Source organism: Lissotriton vulgaris, chromosome 2_1 (genome assembly GCF_964263255.1).
Source record: "Lissotriton vulgaris chromosome 2_1, aLisVul1.2, whole genome shotgun sequence".
NCBI classification, from domain to species: domain Eukaryota; kingdom Metazoa; phylum Chordata; class Amphibia; order Caudata; family Salamandridae; genus Lissotriton; species Lissotriton vulgaris.
The window spans coordinates 36,973,677-36,991,493 of NC_141687.1; the positions used below are offsets into that span (position 1 = coordinate 36,973,677).

Here is a 17,817-nt window from a genome sequence, read left to right on the forward strand (position 1 = left end):
CAATCGTCCTAGGGTCCCCCATGATTTTTTCTAGGATCACCCAGCGTATGTCTTTAGGTTGGTGTGCATCAATTTGAAATGCTGTACCAACTTAGTGGTTAATCGTCCTGCTCTCAACGTGCTAAGATGTTCCTGAATGCGGACCTTGGCCTTTCTAGTTGTTACCCCAATGTAGTGGAGTCCGCACAGGCACGTGAGCCGATATATGACATTAGCTGTGTTGCAGTTTGTCAGGCTTTTCAGATTCCATATCCTGCCATTCTCCAGTTGGACACTCTTCATTTTTTCGGTGAGTCTGCACACTGGGAAGCATCCACACGGGTGATGCCCAGCGACTGGTTGTGGAGGACACCACAAAACTGGACCTTCGACAATACGAGCAGTGAAGAAGACTACACTAGTGCTCAACCATCCACATCTAATCAAGGACGGGTTAGGTTCAACACTCAAGGGAGAAGTGACGAGGACCTAGGAGCACTGTTCAGGTCTTTTTTAGGACAGCAACAGGCAGAAAGAGGGAGAGGGGGAGGCCAGGCACCGAGAGGTCGGGGGCGGGCCAGGCAGAATCCAACATGGCAAACTTTCTCCCTACGGGTCACCAGGAGCAGGGGATACAAGTGTGAGAAGTTGGCCTGGTATATAATGCTCACTAATTCTAGTGATCACTTTGTACCATGCCAAGCAACCCTTATGATGATTGGTTGTAAGTCAACCTTATAGACCAGTTATCCTAGTGGTAATGTGGACAAAGCAGTCTTAGGCTAAACTCTGAAAGGCATGTGAAGCTAGCTGTATTACCATACACAACCCCCTTGAATACCAAATGAAAGGACACCACACAGAGATATATTGAAAATATATATTGATTTATTAACTAAAAGTATCCCCTGGACTCTTTATGAGCACAGAAGCACAAGCGTTAAACACAAGACAGTTTAAAATACACAAAAGTTGCACAATATGGATGAGCCCTAGGGGCCACCTAAACCATATACTAAGAAAGTGGTATAAGAGATACCAAACTGAAAGGAAACAGGCCTAGGGCCTTGGGAATTGCTGGAGCTATTCGAGACTAGCAGGGACTAAGTTGGGAAAGGACCGCAGGACTCGGGTGCAGTGTTTAAAGTGCACGCACTCACCAATGCAAAGTCTATGGTGCGTAAAAAGTACAAAGTTAGTTAGTTCGGAACCTTCCGAGTGACCTAGAAAGCTGAAACTTGAGACACAGGCCCTAGAGGTGTGTACCAGTGTAAGAACACCGGCGGAGCTGAGTTACCTCACCCACAGGAAGCGGGTGCACAGGGTCAAAGTAGTGTCGGGTTTCGTCACGCTGGTCGATGGTGCTTGGAGCTGAAGATGCTGCAGGCGGCTCGACGTGAAGAGTTCCGGTGGATCCAAGGGTGGATCTGAAGATGTGAAGACCTGAAAGCAGAGGGGACAATGTTCAAAGTCACTAGCCAGTGACTACCGTAGAACCAGATTGGAACCAGGCGATGTCGGGTGCAAACAGGCGTTGAGGTGTAGCTTCTCTCTGCAGCCACGTGGACACCGGGGGTCAAGGACGTCCAGGAGTCGGTCACAAGCTGTCCCACGCAGGCTTCTCGCTGTTGGCGGTGTCTGCAACTTGATCGGAGCAAACAGGCCTTGGCTAATGCAAGCCCCACAGGAGTCGAAAAAGGCTTAGTACTCGGACCAGCAAGGTCAGAGCGGGTGCTCCTTTTTACAGGAGCGAGGGCAAGTCTGGAGCAACCAGACTCGCTGTGTAGTTCTTCGGTTTCGTCGCCAAGATGGCCGCTGACCACGTGGCTAGTGGCCGGGATGGCGCGTCGAGTGGCACAATGCAAAAGGGCCCCACGCAGATCGTGGAGATGTTGGGGGGCTGATCTTCGGTGCAAGGGCTGCTCAGTGGTGGGGGTTCTCAGTCCCCAAAGCACAACGTCGAGGATGCCTCTGGTGCTGCGCTGTCAGCTCTTCGTGTCTTCCAAGTCCGGTCCCACGTCTCTCGGTGCCTCCACGGGTCCCTTCTTTGCAGGGACTGTGGATCGGGCTGTGAAAAGTCTGGGAGTCTGTGTCTTGTCAGGCTCTGGGCTCGGGCTCCGGCGGGAGGCGGCGGCAAAGCAGACGTCGATTCGCTGGTTGGTACCTGTGTTCACAGGGTGGCCACTGCTAGGCCACAAGGGAGATTCTCTTCAGTCTTCTGTGCAGCAGAATGTCGAAGTCCAGTCTTCTTCTTTGTTTAAAGTTGATTTCAGGATGATCTGCCGTGCAATGGCACTGCTCCCACTCTTATTCCCAATCTGAGGGGTGGATCACCTACTAGGTCCCTCCTCTGGGTGGGACCAGGAAGGGGGGCGGTTACACCCCCTTTCCTTTGTCCAGCACCTCGCCAGGCCTGGGTCTGGAAAGTCCCAGGACCGGTTTGGACTGGCTTATGCACGGGGACACCTTGTGTGCCCCGGGCATGTCTCAATCTATTCAGCCCTGTCCTACCCAATACACAAAACCCTGTCTGGGGTGGTGCTCGCACCTCCCAAGGCAGGAAACCCTTTGTCCAAGCCTCCCTCGCTGGAAGGACTCCCAGCAGCAGGAGGTCAGACTTGTGTCTGTGGTGGCAGCATCCATTTTGTGATGTTGAGGCTCTGGTTAACTTTAACCGGGGTTAAGGCTACACACGTCGTGTCCCTCTAGAAGGGTGGAATGCTATCCCCGTCGACAGAACTGTCGAGGGGATAGTATTCCAATTCGTATGACACCTTACTCGACATGTTTTGATAAAGCCAAACCAAAGATTGCAAATAACCGCGAGGATTATAATGCACTTAAGAGTATATGGTATGGCAATATCCCGGAACAGCTTAAGGAGTGGTTCCCGACAGCTGCAGACAGGCTCAGCTCATGCTAGAGCACCATCTCACATATTTCCAAGCACTCTGCCTCCAGGATTGATGAGGCCTTCCGTAGGAGTGGCTGATAGGAACATATGTGTCCAGTTTAAGGTCAGGCATAGCGATACTATATCTAAGCAAGAGGTGATTACACCAACTTACCCCAGCTGAGTGATCAGCCAGTTGTGTCAAATATGGAGGCCAGGCTAGGGGTGGCACAATGCATGCTGCAGCCCCTGGTAGGCCTTGGATGCACCTATGCCCTGGGTACCTATGGTACACTGTTACATGGGCCTATAAGGTGAACCAGTATCCAATTCGTAATGCACCTAGAGTGCACTGGCAGTAATTTAGAGAGAGAACAGCAGGCTGTGGGTCTGATTAGCAGGCCCACAGCCACATTAAGTCATAAACCAGTGAAGCAAAAAGCAAAAATTTGGGGTGACCATAGGAGCAACCCCAGTTCTAACATCATATGACAATGACATTGTTGTCAACCTGTCTGACTATGCCCTTACACCCATAGAGCATGAGGTTCTAAACAAAGGACTGGGATTTGTCCCCATTCCTGCACATGATAGATTCAAGTGTCGAAGTGAAATACATGAAGTTCTCAGAAAAATCAAACTAAAGAAATTTTTCGCAGACAAGCCACAGGACCCTCCTTCAGTGTTCAATACAAATTTCCACCGCCCCTCTACGTTCTGTCCAGTAATGAGTACTGTAGGACCAGAAATAGCTGTCTTTGAAGAAAAAGTCTTATCTGACATTGAACAACTAGAGCTGAGTGAATCCAAACGGAAATACTCTAATATGAGCAAAACGGCATGGCTGGCAGTTAAATCCTTGGAAAACACCTCCATTACCATCAAGCCAGCCGACAAAGGCGGGGCAGTCGTGGTACTCAATACCACAGACTATGAAATAGAGATTAATCGCTTGTTGGGGGCACGCCACAATTATCAACTGCTAATGCGTGACCCAACAGCAGAGTTGCTCACGATAATTACAGCTGTGGTGGTGGAGGCAAAAGAGAAAAAGTGGATCACTGCGAAGGAAATGGATTTCCTGATTAATCCAAAACCCAGGATCCCTGCATTCTATGTTGTTCCAAAAATCCACAAGGCCCAGTCCCCACCTCCAGGAAGACCGATAGTGTTCGGTATTCAGTCAATACTGGAGCCACTATCTCAATTTGCTGATTTCTTCCTTAGGGAATGTGTCATCACCCAAGCATCTTACATACAGGACACGGCCGATGTGTCGAACATACTGATGGACATGGAATATGACCCAGACCAACAATTTCTGGTAACAATCGATATTGAAATCACTATATAAAAACATACCCCAGGACGCCACGCTGGTGGCAGCAGCACGGGCCCTTGAGGGGAGAGAGTGGTTCTTCGATGCACCTCCATCTTTTGTCCTGCATTGAGATAGCGCTTACCAGAAACTTTTTCCAGTATAAAGACCAACTGTATTTACAAATATCTGGTACATCGATGGGGGCTACATTTGCCCCCAGTCTAGCGTGTATCTATGTGGGACAGTTTGAGACTCACAACATTCATCATCCATCGAACCCTTACCAGAAGAACATTTGTCTCTGGAAGCGATTTATTGATGATGTCCTCTGTGTGTGGACTGGGTCTGAGGCGACATTGCAGTAGTTTCTCAAGTGGCTGAATAACCTGGTCCCGTGTTTGAAATTTACTTGGCATTATAATAGGGAGACAGCAGTATACTTGGACCTTGATATACTAGCCCAGGATCATCAACTTACCACACAGGTCCATAAGAAGCCGACTGATAAAAACTCATTGCTCCACTATAACTCATACCATCCTCGCGCACTCAGTGATAATCTGCCGGTAGGACAATTCCTCCGGTACAGACGGAACTGCAGTATCAAAGAAAAATATGTGGAAGAAGCGAGTGAACTCATGGCGAGGTTGGAGACACGTGCGTACCCCAAAAGAGTAGTGAAATCTGCATGGAAGCGAGCTCAGAACACTCCACGAGAAAGTCTCCTTGAGAGAGTACCAAAGGAAACAGGAGAATGTTTACCGGTGGTTACGACCTTCGATCCATTGTCCTCCAAGATCCGTTTGATCTTAAGAAAGCACTGGCACCTTGTGAGCACCAGCAGTTTTAAGATGCCACCACCGAGGTTTGCCTGTCGAAGATCGCAAAATTTGAAGGATAGGCTGGTGCATTCACGACCCAGACAGGAAGGGTTAGCACCACAACCAGTTGCTGGGCATCACCCGTGCGGATGCTGCTCAGTGTGCGAACTCACCGAAAAAACGAAGAGTGTCCAACTGGAGAATGGCAGGATATGGAATCTGAAAAGCCAGACGAACTGCAACACAGCTAATGTCATATCGGCTCACGTGCTCGTGCGGACTCCACTACATTGGGCTAACAACTAGAAAGGCCAAGGTCCGCATTCAGGAACATCTTAGCACGTTGAGAGCAGGACGATTAACCACTAAGTTGGTACAGCATTTCAAATTGATGCAACACCAACCTAAAGACATATGCTGGGTGATCCTAGAAAAAATCATGGGGGACACTAGGACGATTGAAACCAGGCTGATGTCAAAGGAAGCTCGCTGGATCTATCAAGAGAGGGCAGATAAAGATGGACTCAATGATCTTATTGAATGGAATAAGATATCTTCGAGATGAATGAGCACTGATAGGAGGGCCCTCTGAGTTATGTCTGCTTGGAGAGGGGGTGGCACATATAAGAGAATCAATATATCCCCAACCGGCGATACTAACTCCGGGACTACATTTTCACTGAGAATACATATAGGAAGAGTATCCCACATAATAATAATGTTAATCTTCTTTTCCCAAACAGTGAAACTCACCAATTCGATACCGATATAGGTTGACAAAAGCGTATGAATAATCAACAACCGAGAAATCACTATTAGATGCACTACGAGGAGACAGCATAGGAAGGGTGCATCGTAGAACGAAAGATCTCTCCATTCCAAGATGGCTGCTAGGCAGTAACAGGTCATGTGACACGTTACGTCACACGCCAACAATTAATACAGCCGGCGAGAACAAGGCTTGAGATACCGGGAACGGGAGCCCCGAGTAGAAGAAACGTCTTCAGCGAAAGACGGTAAGGAGAGGGATCCGTAATCCAGAGCCACATGACCAGCGAGTAAATAATACATAGACCTGTGGGGGTTATTTACCCGCACTTTAAGAAATGCGAAGGAGCATACAGGAGGTGGAATAATGCGGGTTGTAATTGTGACTCAGGGCAAGCGCAGTTGTATTGGAAAGTGGAGAAACGATAACGGCCAGAATACTAGGGAGCCGCGGTGACAGTGAGGCACGAGACATGTTGGCAAGCGCCAATTTTAACTATAAATCCCACAAATTAAATAAACGGGCAAGAATGACACAGTGTAGAGGTACAAGGTACTCACTATGTATATGCATGTTTGCAGGTCGACGAGAAGCGACCAAAAAACAAATTCCAAAGGAGGACCAGTACCACATAGGGGGGCACAAGGAACCCCAGGTATGCCAGTAGGCACAGATATGAAGGTAATGGGTCTGCACATGTCCCTGAGACAGTTGGATTTTATGTACATCTAGAGGAAATGGGCATCCTACTTATGTGTGTCACTATGTTTTTTATGTTGTTTTGTCTTTCTGTCGGTGTCTTGTGTGTCTACAGATTTAAACGTCGGCGGCGACCGGCGGTGTGTGGAGAAAACACCCCCTGCCCTGAAGAAGTTGCCGACGAAATTAGACAGGCAATGAAACATGTTGGCTTCATAGAATACAAAACGAAGCACAATGGTAGAGTGTTGGTTTTAGTGGGAGTAGAAACCCAGCATAGAATAAAGGTGTCCGAATAGCGTGGGTTTTCTAATTCCATTTTTAATGCAGTATCACACTGATTAGCGGTGTTGATACTTGCGGGGGTAGATGCACATAGGTGTGGTAGGGACATACACTACTGAGTTAACTGACCTTCTTTTCCTACTTTCTATTTTGGTTTTTTTTATGGGAAGGAGCCAATGATGAGAAGTGGAACATACTGACGAGAACCTGTCAGCAGTTCCCTGGTGGTTGCTCCCGTGAGGTACCTTCCTATCGTCCACACATTTTTTCTGACCTTTTTTGATTTATCGGACCTATCCCTCTCTGCATCCACACGTGGGGCTGCACAAGCACAGCTTGAGTGGAGGGACTGTAGACACACAGGGAATGACACGCACAGATTGTATGAGGATATTTTAAAGACCGGCATACCCTGTTGTAAACTCCTGGAGTGGGTGTAAGGTTAAGAATAACCGCACGAACCAGTCAACAAGAGGTAGTATAAATGAAATTGCCTGTGGCATAGTAGGACCAGGTTTTGTGAGTATAATGATATGAGTGGAGGGTACCTGGATCTGAATATTTCCCTCTGAGCTCCTATTGTGTGAGAATATCAGAGAGAGTAGCGCAAGCGCGCTGCAACGCCAGACGAGACCTAATTAAAAAACAATAAAGAATGGGCAACCTGAAAATAGCAACAAAAACCAAATACAACTACCTGGGGGTTTGGATTATGAGCAGTGGGAAGTCTACAGCATACACTGCGTCCATCGAATCAAAAGCCAAGTCTGTGACGTATGCCGTATGTAAATTGAACTCCAAATTAAGCAGCTCAATAACTGGACCCATCAGAAAGGTAATAAGAGCCAAGCTACTCCCTTCAATTACATACGGGGAACTAGCATTTCCCGCAGCATCAATTAACACCATGGAATGTGCCAACTGCAGCGCATTTACACAGATTTTTCATTTTTCAACACCTTGGTACGTCTCAGTGTATTGAACATTGGGCATCGATTGTCCGTCATTATCGAGGGGTCTGCGCCGCCCCCCCCTAAACTCAATGAAGGCAATTTTGAAGGGAATCTTTGTAAAAGGCAATCTCATGGGCCAGCGGCCTTTTAACTGCTTGCACCGAATTGCACCTTGACTTTTCCAATTGGCAAGATTTTATTCATCAACCCGGAATTTTAAAAACCATTCTAAAAAAGCAAGTCAGATTACTATCCAAGCAAGGTGATGTGAAGGAAGTAGAGTCCTCTAGCAGTCCGATAAATCGACACAGCCGTACCTTGATTTCATCTTGAATAAGACACCTTTGAAGCAAATTTTGGCAGGTAGAGTGATGGTATTGCCGATAAGAGACACTAATATTAGTTGGAAAACATTAGAGGCAGTCCCCACTTGTAGACTGTGCCATCAGCATGAGGAATCCTTAGCCCACTTGGTTTGTGTATGCCACTGTTTGAATCATGCACGTTGCACTTTATTGAAACCTTCGCTTTTAAAATATGGTCTACGCACCTGTATAGACGCCATGACATTTCTCTTTAATTTGGAGATTCAATGGAATTGGCAAGGTTAGCGAAATTTGCACATCATGTGAAAGAACTATTAAATAAGGACTTAGTCAAGGCCGAGAGGCAGACCTCAGTTTCGACCCAGTCTTCCACTCCTTTTAACCACTGTTCGCTGCTTACTGCAGTGACTATTAGATTTATTTAAGTGAGAGGATTACATTGTAGATATGATTAACAGATTTTTTAAATGAAATAATCAAGTTTTACTCATGTTTGATAATTTAAAAAAGTGAAAAGTCCGCCTTGTCTCTTTGTAACTATTTTAATTAATCGAAACAATAAACAAATCATTCATTCATTCATTCAATCATTCTGCGGGTTTGTTTAAAATCCCAAATTAATCTTAATTATGTGAGTGGGCATGATTGTGATATTATCGGTAATCCCACATCAAAGAGGAATTACTGACATTACTCGGATTACTCCAGCAGAATTAAAATGATTGCCAGGCCTCCCAATCTTTGGTTGAGGCTATACGCCCCGATCAGCAAAGAAGCCAAGGAAAGACCACGACAAGCTCACACCTGCACTAAATCCAAATTCAAAAAAGCTTTATTCGATCATTAAAAACAATCATAAAAGCACACACAGAAATCATTTCATAAACAATTCATGGGCAATTCCACCTGCACTATACAAACGACAATGCAAACTACAAGTAACACAACAAAGAGTGTGCGGTTCCTCACCTCCTTCAGTCCTCGAAGCTCTATCTCGTTCACGCACTGGATGACCAGGGCAGGAATCTGGGGGGCTGTGGTTGGGGCAAAATCTGCCAGGGACCACTAGGGGGTGAGAGAGAGAGAGTTACACGGACAGTGAGCACGAGCAGCTTATGTATCGGCACAGGCGGCATCAGGAGAGTTCAACGGGACGCTCACTGGGTTTTGTAAGTCCTGGGTCAAAAATTATAGTGAGCCCCCCTAACCCACCAAGTCCTCCCCTGAGGCTGTAACCTCACCACACTGTAAGTAGTCCAGAAGCCGGCTGTCCTTTGTGGTGTCCTGTGACTTGCTAATCCTTGCATGTGTGAGCTGGCGCTAGGAATGGTGAGTGCGGATGAGAGAAGGTGATGATGTATTGGGATTTTGGCACGGTTGGGTTTGGGGAATCCATGCTAGCACAAGGCGTTCAGACCACCAGTAGGAAGTTTTGATAATTTTTTTACAATGCCAAGATGACTCTCACGGCACATGCCTAAATGTTATTCCTTAAACTGGATGGTAGAACAATCTTCTAATGCTCACTTCTTAGAAAGCCGGTGTTCTCACTCACTTCCCAAAAGCATTTAGTAGCATAATACGTTCCTTTTCTAGGACCACCCTTTACTTACAAGCCACCTTACGTCTTGTAAGCCACCTTCCTTTTCCAATGCTTCAAACCATTCTTTCTGGTCCATACTTCAACCCTTCTGCTTCAATAAACGCAACCTGGCAGTCTTCGTATCATCCTGAGGAGTTTCCTTTAATGGGAAGGACAATCGGCTTCGGTGATCTGCCACTCTGCTCCTTGCCGCAGTGCATAACATAATAATAATAATAATAATAATCCACATTTGTAAAGCGCACAATCACCCGTAAGGGTCTCTAGGCGCTGGGGGCCGTCGGGAAGATTAAGCAAGCTATTGCCCAGAGTCACATGGTGCTGGACTAATCTGCCGCTGGCGCCGGGGATCGAACCGTGATCCCCAGAGTCCAGAGTCAGTCACCCTGGCCGCGGCGCCACACCTCTCCCTAAGAGGTGTGGCGCATAACATACGTGTGGAGCATAACATACTCTAGCGGCAGCCTTGCAACCACATAGGCAGTCTTGTGATACTCAGACCAGCTTTCTCCAGTCCACTAGAGGTTTACAAGTTGGTGAGTGGTTTATGATCCGTCCGCACTTCAAATTCCATAAACCTTTGGGCTACCAGCATATGAGAAATCTATTCGAAGACTCCACAGGTTCAATTCTTCCTGACTTGCGTACTTTCTTCAACTATGGTACAATATTTTACCTTACCACCACAGGTTTGCCTTGATGCTATGGACCACTGGACTGGCGTTCTCCATCAAAACAATTGTATCATGGAAGCCACCCATCCTTTGTCTTTCCAGTAAACACCTTCTGAAACTCTATCCAGACTTTACATTCTACTTCTACAGCACAGACTTCTCCTCCTACTTTCAGGGCTGTTGGATACAGTATTAGGTCGTATCATATTGGTCTCTCCAACCCAACACGGAAGGTCCCTTTTCAGCCACAAAGTTTCCCTTCCATTTTCCTTCTCTTAAATTCCCTAGCTGGGGATAGGTTCTATTGTGACCCTCTCTGGTCTGTGGTCGGTGAGAAGCTCAAGGGGGAGAGAGTAACATGTGGGGTGGAGGGAGAAGCAAGCGGGGTGAGACCAACACGGGGGCAAGAAAGAACCTCAAGAGGGAGACTGCATCACTGGGGTGGGAGAGAAGCAAACAAGGGAAAGAGCAGAGGGAAGGCAGGGGACGGGCTAGAGTTTGGCAGGAGAGCAGCACACGAGAAAAAGAGCTTGAAAACACATGCACTCACTCGGAGTGCTTTACCAAAAAGTAGTTCCTTAAAAGTGAGCAGTGGAAGGATACAAGTCAGCCAATCCAAAGGATGGCAATGAAGTTATGCTCCAGGAGATGGACAAAAGCAAGAAGAGGAAAGCAAGCCATCAAATAAAGAGCCAGCACATAAAGCCAGCACACTGTAAGCAATGGGTGGGTTATAGCCGCTGCACGTTCTCTATAGGTTCACAGCAGTTCTTTAGCAAAACCTAAAAAGGGGGATGTTTTCCACTATAATTTATTAGGTGTGTTACCTAGGGCAGGTCCAGCAGCAGTGCAAGGGGGTGTGAATGAGCTGCACTTGTAAAGTGAACATAACTGTATGTGGGAGTGTATAAAACAATTTACACAATTTACACAATTTCTGTCCCAGGGACTGTGTTTGATGGGGAAAATGAATTTGGGGGAACCTCACCTGTCCTATCTTCAGCGGGGTCATCACGGTGCCAGGGGCGCAGATCTTGGGGCAGGCATCCTTGCACTCGGGGTGAACCAGTAATCGACAATCCCGGCACTTCAGGCACATTTTGCCAAACCGTGTTCTCTTGCCGCAGGCTGCACACGTCTCAGCAAGGATCACCTTTTCAGGCAGACAAGAAGTTAGAAAATGTTACATTACAAGAAATTGTGGTGGGTGCGAAGTGCCCTTGGGAGGGCAAACTCTGAGCGGGGATTTCACGAAGTCTCTTAGAGAGCAGAGTACGTGTGGAGAGCTCCGGGTACACAAAGGGGTTATCATACCACATACAAGACATTACCAAAAAACAAATAAATACTAATTTGGGCAAGTGTTTCTACACGGATGAGTGATATAATCTGTGGGTGTCCAGCTCGCTTTGGGGAGGCACAGGGCAGTCAGAAGCTACTGGCCCCATCCATGGAGGTTGGGTTAGTTTTCCGCTGGCGTCCTGGGCTCACCTTACTGTGGCTCTGAACTGGGCCAAGTACAATCCGCCCCACACGTGACTCTCAGGGTAGCGATGGAAGGAGTCTAGGGGCTCCCAAGGGGCAGTGCGGGGAGCGGACAACTCGACACTCAACTTTCAGGTACAGTCCAGTCTTTTTGTCTTTTAGAAAAATATACAGTACTTTTGATCTCAGAGCAAAATTCAATACTATACAATCCAGTCATTGCAGGATACAGGGTTGTGTTCATCAGGAGGTTCTACACTTCTCTCCCCTCCTCGGTAATGGCCTCGTCTTCCTCTGACGTTGGAGATCCTGTTATCACCGTTCAGTGGGTGAGGGGACAGGCAAGGACTGGGGACAGGCAAGGACTGTGCTGAGGGGCAGCCTCTTTAGGGTTAATAAAGCTGCTATAGGCTACTCGGGTCATCTTCTTAGGATGGCTTCTTGTACCACAAAGTCTCCAGCAGGTGCAGCAGTTTTACCCCCACACTTCTCAGTCTTGCTCTCCTCCCGCGTCCAGCTAGGACCCGCTGTCTCCTAATGTTGCCTAGTGGCTATATGGGCTGTCCCACAGGAGTGGGGGTGTTCTCACCCCTGTGGAGCGCGCTTCTTCTCTGCAGTGACAGCTTCGTGTAGGACCCTCCAAGGGCAGCTGGAAGAGTGGAGGCCTGCAGCCCCCCTACATCATCCAGCGTCAAGGTAGATGCACCGGCATGGCCAGTTTGGGGCTTCCCAGTTTAAAGTCCCGTAGGCCGCAGCAGGGTGGGTGTCACGCCGACTCAAGAGGGCCCTGTGGTGAAGGCTATTTTGCTGCTTCTGATATACTGTGCAGAGAGGCCGGTGACCTCTTCTCTGCATGGGTCACTCGTGCATCGCTCGGTCAAGCTGGACCGCTTCCTCTGGGTGCTCTTCCGACCAGAACATGCATCGCCGCTCCATCCTGGACAGTCCCTCCATCCTGGACAGTCCCTCCCTCCCGGACAGTCCCTCCCTCCCGGACAGTCCCTCCCTCCCGGACAGTCCCTCCCTCCCGGACAGTCCCTCCCTCCCGGACAGTCCCTCCCTCCTGGACAGTCCCTCCCTCCTGGACAGTCCCCCCCTCCTGGACAGTCCCTCCCGCTGCAGGGCGAGCAGCCTTCCTGACCTCTTCCCGCACGCGGGCGTGTCTGCCTCTTCAGGCAGGCCCTTAGCTGCTCCAGCAGAAAGTTGTGCATTCAGGGGGTGCCCCCTAACCTCTGGGACTCTGGCTGTCAGGTAGACACCAGCTCTGCTCTCACTGCAGCTCTCCGAGTTCTCTACGGAGCACTCTCTTCCAGGTTCAAGGAGAGCGTGGGGCTTTAAGAAGGAGGCTGGTTTGGATCCCTCTTTCATACACAGCTTCCTGGCATGGGGGCGTGGGTCATGCTTGTACAGTGGCATTAGTTGGCCATTTGTTCCACAGGGAAAAGGTTTCCACCATTGTGAAACCCCACACCCTGCTCCCATAGCAACTGTTCGGTGCCCTCTTTCCCTTGCCCGCCCTTACAAGTGCTTGGAGTAAATCCACCATTGTGAGGGTAAAACGCATCACAGTTAAGTTTGAGAATACGTGCAGGTGCACACTTGAATGGCTTGAAGTGGATTTACTCACATGCAGTACTACTGCATAGCAGGGTCATTTGTGCACGAGTACATGGATTAATAAATGCAAGCTCAGCAATCTCAGACTGTTTTGCACTCATACATTGAGCCCTGGAATGGTGTACTGGCCACAGGGAAGTGCTGGAGCGGAGTCTTCTGCTTCCTCCCACTCTTCCCACTTGCCTGGCAAGTTTGACATGATCTACAGTGAGCCTCTGAGTTTCTGTGCATTTGGGGCCAATAAAAGTGGGTGCCAAGCCTGTCATAGGTCTTGTCCATCCCCAAATGTCCTACCACCAGCGCACGGGCTGGCCCAGGTTCAGCAACCTTAGGCTCTGAATACAGAAGGTCGTTCTCCCAGTAAACGAAGTGTGCCCCGGACTGGCTACCACCGATGAGCGAAGGGCACTCTTTCTGCTCCCGGCAGAATTCCTCCCTGGAGGAGCCTCCTTCCTGCTGCCAATGGGTCAGCTCATGCAGGTCCCCCAGTTCGGCGATCTGTTCCCCGGTAGGCTCCAGGGTATCCTTCTCGAGGTCTGCTCCTTCTGGGCCGTGGGAACTTCAGGGGCCGGTCTCCCGCGCCTCCTGCGCCCTTCCTCTAAGGACGGTTCCTGGGCCTCTCCGTCAGGCTCCAGGATCTCTTCATCACCCCTACTGGCTGCCATTGACCGGGTGGTCATGCACGCCCAATCAGTAAACCCACCATGCGCAGATTGGTTGTTTTTTCCACATTTCCCCAAGGGGAGTACTCCAAGTCGTTCACTAGCAAACAGTCTACAGGCATGGTGTTTCTCACAGCAACCTGCAGAGTACCAGAGACCTCCCCCCCACTCGAAGGGAACGTGAGCCATTGGACAACGACTCTCGGAATGGTCAGCATTGACAACCCTACAGTAGGCATGGGGTGGTACAACCTGCTCTTGAGACGCCAGTTGCTGCCGGGCTGCAGTCACATTTGCTCCCGTGTCTCTAAGAGCCTCTATTTTCTTTCCATTGATGGTTACTACTTGCCCATATTTCTTAGTGTTAGAGGGTAAGTAGTTCTCGGGAACCATCTCACTGTCTCCTACCGAGACTAGGGTCATCTGAACGTGATCCCCCCCCCCACCTTGGACGGCTACTTCCTCCCCCAAATTGACACTAGCTATTTGCCGGGGTGGAGCACCAGTGGGTGCGGGTTTTCCAAATAGGCGACACTTCGGATCAGTGGCAAAGTGACCAAGGTCGCCACACATGTAACAGGTGATGGGCCCTCTCTGAACAGGTTTACCAGTCGGGCCCAGTTCTGCTTCGGGGGTAGGGGAGGCTGAGAACCTTTCCCTTGGTTCCCTTGGGGATTACTTTGGGGGCCTCGTTGGAACCCTTTCTGTTTTTGTTTGTCCCCCCCCACTCTTCTACTGGGGGCCCTGCCCACCTTTGGCTGAGTCTCCCACGTGACCCTTGTGGACCCTGGTGCTGAGCCAGCGGTCCGCTTCCTCAGCAAGCTTCCTCGGGTTGGTCAGCTTGCTATCAATCAGGTGCTGGCGTAGCTCAGGAAAACAATTACTGGACAAGTGCTCCCATGCCATTAAATCAAGAAGCCCTTGAAAATCATTCACTTTGCTACCCTTTATCCAACCATCCAGTGCTCTGCAGAAAAAGGTTACATACTCCACATAGGTAATCCCAGGAATCTTAGTACAACCCCTAAATCTGTCGATACATTTCAGGAATTAACCCAAACCTGGTCACTAAGGCCTCTTTCATGTGGGTGTAAGAATTGTAGACCTCAGATGGTAAATCTAGCAGTGTGTCCCGTCCCTCGCTAAGGAACTTCCCCCACAACCCGAATCCCCAGTCTCTCTCAGGGACCCGGTGGGAGGATATGGGTACTTCGTAAACCCGGAACCACTGCCCTATGTCATCCCCCTTAAAGTATTCCTTGACTACATCCTTAGGCATGTACACCCTTAACTCTACCTGCACCAGTGTTGTGCTGCCGCCAGAGGGAGTTGGGCCCAAACTTTTGGCTTTCAGCTACAAATCCTTCAATCTCATATCATGCTCCATTTGGAGTTTCTTCTACAATCTTGCCAATCTTTGTTTCTCCATTTCTATCTGTCCATTTATTTTCGCCATATCCATCTCGTGTGCTCTCGTTGCTGCCCTGTCCGCCAGCTCGTCTGATGGCAGGTCCCTGGTCACATCGACAAGGCTCTCTGGCGGTTCCACGGCTGCCGCGTTTTCGGTATCCCTCAATTCCTTCCAGGCCCTCAGCGCCTTTACGAATTGGATCTTCCTGGTGCATCCCGAGTAGGCAACTCTGAACTTCTTGCAGTAGCCCCTCAGCTGGTCCACTGTGTACCCCTCCAGTCCCTGGTCTTCCCAATTGACTTCGTCAATTCCAGAGATTATGGAGAGCGCTCTTTCAGCAGGGAGTGAGCCAGGCATCATGATGATGAGAGGAGATTTCTTAGCAAAATTAAAAAAGACAATAAATCTGTGGCTACGTTATAGGTCTGCTCTCACTACGTGGTGATCAATAATTCACTGTACATAAATCAAATGCAAATTCGAAATCCCACCACTGCCACCAATTTTAGACTCGGGGGGGGGGGGTCTCTGGTTGGCACAGGTATGCACTTGTGACAAACAGGGGCCCTCTCCTCTAGTCAGGGTAAGAGAACTACTCCTTAGAAATAACCCTCGCTCACCCTCTAGGTAGTGTGGTGCAAGCAGACAAGGCTAATTCTCAGGGCGATAGTTGAGTTAAGCATTTATGACCACATACAGTAAAATATAATGACCCACCACAAATGGACACCAGTCGTAGGTTTTGTATCAAAAATACGTAGCTTTATATTAAAATACTCAGTAGCAGAATTATCACAAGACCATGTATAACATTTAGCGAAGGAGGCCACCAGATTTAAATAGGCAAAAGTTCTTTAGTTTTCTTGTCCGCAAGGTACGCTGGGGGTCGATGTGCACTTCGCACTGGTGAAGCGACCCGTTGGTGAATGACTGACTACGGGGAAAACAAACGCTGCGGACCCTGGATCCGATGTGAACTCGGGATAGAGTTCAAGTGTACCTTGTTGTGGGTGTCCGAGGCACTTCAGACGCGGCCTCGGGTGAGGGCGGACCCGGGACGGGGACAGCCATTCTCTGAGGAATTATCCGGCTCGAAGCCCCCCTGGAGGTGCGAGGCGGGTGAGTGGGACAATGTTGAGGGTTGCGGGCAATCCGGGGTCTGGGGCATGCGGGACGTACTTCTTAGTACGCCAGACCGTACCTGTAGATCTGGGTGGTGCGTTGTTCTTAGGCAGGCGGGTGCAGCACCGGGCCTCCGGTACCGGACGTACTGAGGTGCGGCACGGACCTTGGTATGCAGGAGGGCAAAGCGAGACAGTCAGGTACGTATCGGCGTACGGACCGTCCGAGGCTATCAGATGCGCTCCTTGCAGATTCCGGGCGGGAGAGGGTGAGTGGCGCACAACGCGCTCCGTAACAGGCGAGGTGACAGGAGAGCGGGCGGCCCGGCCCAGCGGGGAGAGAGCGACTCTAACTCGAGCGGAGCTCTCAGTGGGCAGGGGCGGCCAGTCTCCGAGCTGTCACGACTTTAGGAGGGGCGAGGGCACCCGAGTCACGACTCCGGCAAGGGAATAGAACACAAGGGCCCAGCAGCAGACGATCACAGGCAGAATTGAACCCACTGGTCCTGGGGTTCAGTTCAGGGGGCAAGCTCAGATCAAGCTCTTGGAGATAGTTTCAGGCACAAGTCTACAAAATCCTTTCTGGTCTTTTCCTCTCCTTTCTCAGCAAGCCACCAACAGCAGGCCAGTCTCCCAGTTTAGAGATAGTCTTTCCTCCTTCAACTTCTCCTGGTCCTTCTAGTCGGGCAGAAGTTCTTCGTGGTCAAAACAGGATCTGATTTGGTAGGAGCAGAGCTCCTCTTTTTATACACAGTTTCTTTTGTTCGTTCAGGCTAGGGGGGCCGTTGCATAGCCCATCACAGCTCTTGAGCACTTTGTTTTCCTTCAGTGAGCAGGGCAGGCCCAGCAGACGCTCCGCAGGAGGTGGAGCCAGCATTGTGATGACAAGTGCAGTCCAGGAGTACTCTGTTGACAGTCTTCCCCTCTATTCTTACAAGGTGTAGGGCAGAGTCGTCAGCCACTCCCCAGGGGGCGGAGCCAGCATTGAGGTGGCAGAGCACAGCCCTGTTCAGAGTCAAGGGGCACTCTCCCCACCCATCCTGGTGTAATCTTTCTATTCACCATCTGTCTTCCCCCAGCCCTGTCACTCACATAAACCAGACAGCAAATACACATAAGCGCAGTGGCAGGTTGAGATGGTTAGGCAAGCCAATGCTAACTTTCTAAAAGTAGCATTTGCAAACACAGGATATTAAAA

General features: G+C 49.4%; 1 protein-coding gene across 4 annotated transcripts in view; it reads right to left on the reverse strand.

The window, feature by feature from the left end:
* LOC147729517 (rac GTPase-activating protein 1-like) overlaps positions 1 to 17,817 on the reverse strand; it is a 390,363-nt gene that overhangs the window by 154,295 nt on the left and 218,251 nt on the right. For all 4 annotated transcript variants that reach the window (XM_086954407.1, XM_086954409.1, XM_086954408.1 and 1 more), the window contains exons 11-12: positions 11,312 to 11,476; positions 9,016 to 9,111 (exon numbers count right to left, since the gene is read on the reverse strand). In XM_086954407.1, the coding sequence (XP_086810533.1) occupies positions 9,016 to 9,111; positions 11,312 to 11,476 (261 nt within the window). The remainder of the gene's footprint in view (positions 1 to 9,015; positions 9,112 to 11,311; positions 11,477 to 17,817) is intronic.